This window comes from Solea senegalensis, linkage group LG4 (genome assembly GCF_019176455.1).
Source record: "Solea senegalensis isolate Sse05_10M linkage group LG4, IFAPA_SoseM_1, whole genome shotgun sequence".
NCBI lineage: Eukaryota > Metazoa > Chordata > Actinopteri > Pleuronectiformes > Soleidae > Solea > Solea senegalensis.
Window position 1 is genome coordinate 794,001 of NC_058024.1, and position 6,000 is coordinate 800,000.

Consider the following 6,000-nt stretch of genomic DNA (forward strand, 5'->3'; position numbering starts at 1 on the left):
GTGGGCTAAATCCTTCCCTTGCGTCCTCTTCACAGGTGGAGGCCATCCTGGTCAACATTTTCGGTGGGATCGTCAACTGTGCCATCATCGCCAACGGCATCACCAAGGCCTGTCGAGAACTGGAGCTGAAGGTGCCACTGGTGGTCAGGCTTGAAGGTAAGGAAAACAAGATCTCATTATTCCTGTTAGTCAGCTGGTCCCATGTGACAGTACACACACACGGTACGGTAGGATGTCACAATGACACTGTCCGTCATGCTACAGTATGCATCCAAGTCCACACGTCCACTGCTTGTTACAAGCAGTGTCCTTTAAAAATGGTGTCTGTCTTGAGTTATAACAAGCGTGTTTGAGTTCAGCATATATTATAAAGGTCATTTCTTCACCATGATGGTCATTTTCAAGAACTCCCTCTCTCACAGTGACCTCCCTGACTGTTCATTATTTTCCCCTATAGCCACAACCTGTGCTGCTTTCAGCTGCATATATAGGAAAACTCTATAATAGCTTGTTATTATTTACCGTTCTGCCGTGACAAATGTATACGGTGTATTACAACTCAAGTGTAACAGTCAGAAAGCAGGATTTAAAGCAACTTTGGAGCCATTGTGTTGTAGCTGCTTTAACCTCTGGAGACCATCCGTCTTCATTGTGGCTCAGGGTCCCAGGCAGAGGAGCAGTAAATTTCCCATACGTGTCTCACGTTCTGCTGCACCCATCATTAGCACCAGTGTGTAACTGCAGAGACGACACTGATTGTCTCACCTTTCACCTGCATATGCTAATGAATCTGTGCAAGTGTGTGTGTGTGTGTGGGATGGCAGCGGTGACTCCCAGAAGCACGGGGCCAGTTTGTAGTTAGCTTAATTGTCAAGATACTGCTGAGTGGTGTGTCTATGACATAGGGGGCAGTGTCTGTGTGTGTGTATGTGCATTTGCTAGCTCTGTAGGACAGGGCTAACCTTGTCAGCACCAGTAGTCCTCATGGAGACCAAAATCTGGTCCTAATAAGGACAAACCTTGTTTTTTAAGGAACAAGGTTTCTCACAAAGTTGACGTTTGTTTTTGTCCGGGCCACCACCAGAATCCATCCCTTTCTTTTGAGTTTTGCTGCTCACCGACAAACACACAAACACGGCGTAAATGTTAAAACCAGTCGTAGAGTTATCCAATCTAATACTTACTTAATTGGAGTGTTTTAAGTCCACAAACATGCATGCACCATTTACATAAATATCAATGATGAAAATAATAGGCGTATTGGAACCAAACGGGAACACAATGGCATTATACTGTAGCACTTAACAGGTGCAAGGATAACCCTCATGATTTTTGGTAATCAATATCCTTTATTTATTACTTTATTAGTCAATATAACCTTGAGCAAAAACCCCAAATTTAGCCCTGCACACATGTCTTCATACTGCTGTTTAAACATATGACAGGCCGCATAATTTCTATTGGCCTTGTGTCTAAAGAGCGAGTGCACAACTCCCGAAACATTGACGATTGGCAATCAGATCACAGCCTTAATCAGCCGGCACACATCTTCTCCTGCGAGGCCGTGTAATTCACCCCGACTCACAGACAGGCAGCGTCCAGAAGGTCACCGCTGGTGGTCGGTCCAAGCACATCCTTCTGGTGCGGGTCTAATCCAAGCTTTAGCGGCGGGTCATTACATCGCGGGCCGCAGTCTTGTGGAGAAGATTGGTTGAGAATCAATCAGCTCAGCTTGTGTGGCTGATCGCCGAGCAGCGAGCACGGCCCAGAGCTCTTCAACGGGATCAGGATGGATTAACTGGCACCACTTTTAATTGGGAAGGCACGTTTTAAAAAAAATAATAATAAAAAATAAAAAATAAAAAAACGCCCGGGCTGATTGCATTTGGGTCATTCTGCGTCAAATCAACAGAGGCCTCGTGGATTCTTGGTCATTGTGGATCGGCTTCATATTTCACGTTTATGTCATTGTACCATCTTCAGATATGGTTTAAAAAAAAATAAAAATAAAATAGTCACTTCCCTAATAAACAGCTGTTGCTAAAAGATGCTTCATAACTGCTGTGAGACACAGTTTAGATGGGTTTATTGGCAGAATTTAACAAAATAAATCCTTTGGCTTGGTGGTAAAAGCTTAAACCCCAACTGTATATGACTATTTTTGCTCCCATTAAGAAGAAATGAACACAGTATGTGCTTAGCAACGCTTTTATCTTACTAAACTAATTTAACACCTAAGCCTCAAAATGTCCGTCTGGACTTTTTTTGCTTATTTTTAACCATAAAAGGGCCAGAAAATGAAGTGCTTTTGCCCATTGCTCCAGAATAACTTTCAATATCTGGCAGTTATTTACAATGTAATGATGCATAATTGAAATGTAAACGGAATAAAACATTTAAAGTAACATTTGTTCTAGTTTTTGTCTCAATGTTGCAAAAACAGGCCCAAAAAACAGTTGTGTAATTACTGTGATGCAAAGTGTGCTTAAGTTTTTGTCCAATCCTGTGATTTTGACCAGTATTGGACCAAAAAAGGTGCTAAAATGTTTATTTCTACCTAAAATAATCAAACCATTGGAAAAACCATGTTTTAATTTGCAAATGTGTACAATCCAGACACTTGAACACATCTATATTTAGGGCATCATGACTTCAGGACGTAACCCTTAGAACACAGAGCATTTCAGCTGCTTTCTTCCATTACTATGTTTTCACCAACTCTATAAACTCACCTGAGCAAAAAGTTACTCAAAAATGTTTAAAATCGGCTTGAATTTGTGAAATAGGTCACAGTTCAAAGTTCACTCGTTTATATGAACAAAAAGAAAAGAAAAACGCTCTATTTTGTGACTTTGTGACACAATTATTGCTACTTTATTTAGCTACTAAAATGCCATATAAAATGAATCATAACTCACACCCCCAGGATGTCCATATAAGGGATTGTGTATTATTGCCTTGGCAAATCACCACAGGTGCACCTGCGTGCTGCGTGAGACACTTTGCAGAGTAAACGGAAAGAGTCTGGATTTGACTGAGGATGGACTGTACTGCCTCCTGTGGCAAAAGTGTGAACATAAACATTCTGCAATCTTCCGTAAAGCTGCTTTCTGCCCCTAAGGGGAAAACAACGTCGTCTTAAAATCATTAAAAAGCCCTCAGGGTCCAAGAGGAAAAGGTAACTGCGTTCACTTCACTCTGTTCCCTGGCTTTATTGATTTTGTGAACCTTTTCACCAGTGGAGGTGGATTTCCCTCTTAAAAAACTACATCTGACCATTATTTCTTCTTCGCCCTCGTTCAGTCCTCGCAGTGTTTATTATAGATTAAATAGAAAGATGGTTTCTCCAGACATTAATAGATATGACCTTTGAGTCTGGCTCACCAGAGTCTTCAGGGTTCCCGAAAGCAGTGACGTCATTTGTTGTTAAAGCACGGATTTTCAGAGTCGACATGGATGGAATTCCAAATCAGTCAAATGAAGTTTATGAAGTATCAGTGTCAGTAACGCTGGTTCAATCCTCTCATCCTGAGCTATATTTGCATGTGCCTCTTAAATATCTGTGGAGGTGGCAGCAGAAACATGAGAACGTTGATAAATGAGCAGCAAACATTTCAAATTAAAAGCACTCGATGTTCGGGGGAGTGCAGAGATAACACAGCTCTCTGTTGTGTTGCCGATTAAAAATAAACAAAGTGTGACGAGAGAGAGAGTTTTTAACGCTGGTCACGAGGAGGTCAGAGCTCTGGTGTGTGTGTGGTGTTGATGGATGTACATAAAGTTCCATATGTTATAAAACAAGTCAAAAAGTACTGACTGAGGAAACTCTAGTGCTCATATTTAACAACTGGACAATTCAAATAGTTTTAGGCCCATATAACGTGTGTGTGTGTGTGTGTTTGTATTTATTTCTTTGTGAGGTCCTAAGAACATGTGGGGACGTCCTCACATCTTTAAATGCCTGTGACGTGGTTTGTGGGGTTAGGGTCACAGACCACCTGGACTTTAGTTGACCATCGAGTTAAGATGGTTTTGGTCGGCCATGTTTACCTGTGCAGTTCAGATCAGACCATATGGTACTGGTCTTGTTTGTTGCACTACTTTATTGTTTCATGTATTGAAATACTTTTGCATTATTTTGTTTGCTTGCTAGCATGCTAGATATAATTAGTAAGTGAATTATGTTGTTAGCTTATCCACATGTTAGCCACCTTGTGTCAGTATGAGAGTCATTAACTTTATGTCTGTGTTCAGTTCTGCTTTGCAGTTTCACACGTTCCTCTACTACAACAGGTTCCTTTGGAGAGAGAGTGTGTAGCTTCACTGAATAACAGCAGAGGTCTAGGAATGTGTTATGTCTCACTTTCATTTCATTTGTCAGTATTTGTGCAGAAACAACACTGAAATTGTAATTTGACACACACAGTTTGGTTTGAAGATTGTAGTAGGCCGTGTGTGTTTAAAGGGTTAGGGTTAAGACTTGGTTTTAGGGTGTGGCTTAGGACTCAGGGTTAGTTGTGATGGTTAAGGTAAGGGTAAAGGGCGAAGGAGTGCATCCTGTCTGTGATGTGTCTGAGGGATAAACCATATGATTCTCATTTTCATTCAAAGAACTAATTTAAAAAGATTATTGTGTGATTTTTACACTAAGATGTAGAATATGATGAGTGTCGGTCAGGACAGTGGTTCATCTGAGACGGTCATTTAACACACACACACACACACAGACACACACACACACACACACTCTGGCTGCACCTCCTAAAACTGCACTAGGTCATAATTGTAATTTGATAACATTTTGAATAATTGTTCAGCCCTAGATGTGTCCAACAAGTTTGTGTGTGTGTTTGTGTATCTTTGTGGGGACATTTTGTCTGGTCCCGACAACTTTAAAAGGCTTTTTCAGGACTTTAGGACTTCAGGTAAGGGTAAGGGTAAGGCATTTAGTTGTGATGCTAACGTTGGGGTAAGAGGTGAGGGCAAACATTATGTCCTCTCTAAGGATGCTGTACCAGAATGTGTGTGTGTTCTTGTACAGCATTCATGTTTTAAACACTGACCTCATCAGGACCAGTAGTCCTCATGGAGACCAAAACCTGGTCCTAATGAAGCAGAACCTCATTTCTGGTTCAGGTTAAGTAGTGTGGTTAGGGTAAGGCATTAACTTAAGCTTTGTTTTTTAATGAATGGAAGTCAGTGCAGCGTCCTTGTGTGTGTGTGTTTGTATGTGCGTGCGTGTGTGTGTGTGTGTGTGCGTGTGTGAGGTGTGTGTGTGTGTGTGCGTGCGTTTGTGTGTGTCTTTTAAGTGTGCATATATTTGACATCCTGTCCTTATTCAGGCAGTGAGTAGGTCTCTGGCAGCACCTAGTGGCTGCAGGTGAACAAACAGCCATATTCTTGGCACACACACACACACACACACACACACACACACACACACACACACACACACACTGCTGTATCCAGCTGAGCAGCTGTGTGAGCTATCAGTGCTCCCTACTGCTCACAGTGGAACTGCAGTCAGCTCACACACACACACACGCTGGTTTTGCATTCTTTGTGTGGACCCTCATAGACATGCTGCATACCCTAACCATCACAACTAAATGCCCAACCTTAACCTTTAACCTTTAACCTTTACCCTAAAACCAGAACTTCATCCTGAAAAAGCTCGAATGTCCTCACAACGAGAGGTTTGTTTGACACTTGGTCCTCACAGTTTATTTAAGACATTTAATTCTTATTTGAACATCCTGAACAAAAGCCCTGATCCTTTCATAGTTAGTTTTTGTTAACTCGTGTTAATAATAAATGCACCATCAAGAAGAAATGGCTTGAAAACATGGAAACCTAAAAAACACCTGCTTCCAGAGCAGAAAATGTTAGGTAACAAAGACTCATTAGGACCAGGTTTTTGGTCTCCATGAGGACTAGTGGTCCTGACGAGGTCTGTGTTTGTGACGGAAAACAAAAACATGCACAAACACACAGAGACCT

The 6,000-nt window shown here is 41.5% G+C and overlaps 1 protein-coding gene across 1 annotated transcript in view; it reads left to right on the plus strand.

Moving 5' to 3' along the window:
* The window catches only part of suclg2 (succinate-CoA ligase GDP-forming subunit beta), a 136,661-nt gene that overhangs the window by 127,238 nt on the left and 3,423 nt on the right, over window positions 1-6,000 (plus strand). The window contains exon 11 of the mRNA XM_044023473.1: window positions 36-156. Coding sequence (XP_043879408.1) covers window positions 36-156 — 121 coding nt within the window. The remainder of the gene's footprint in view (window positions 1-35; window positions 157-6,000) is intronic.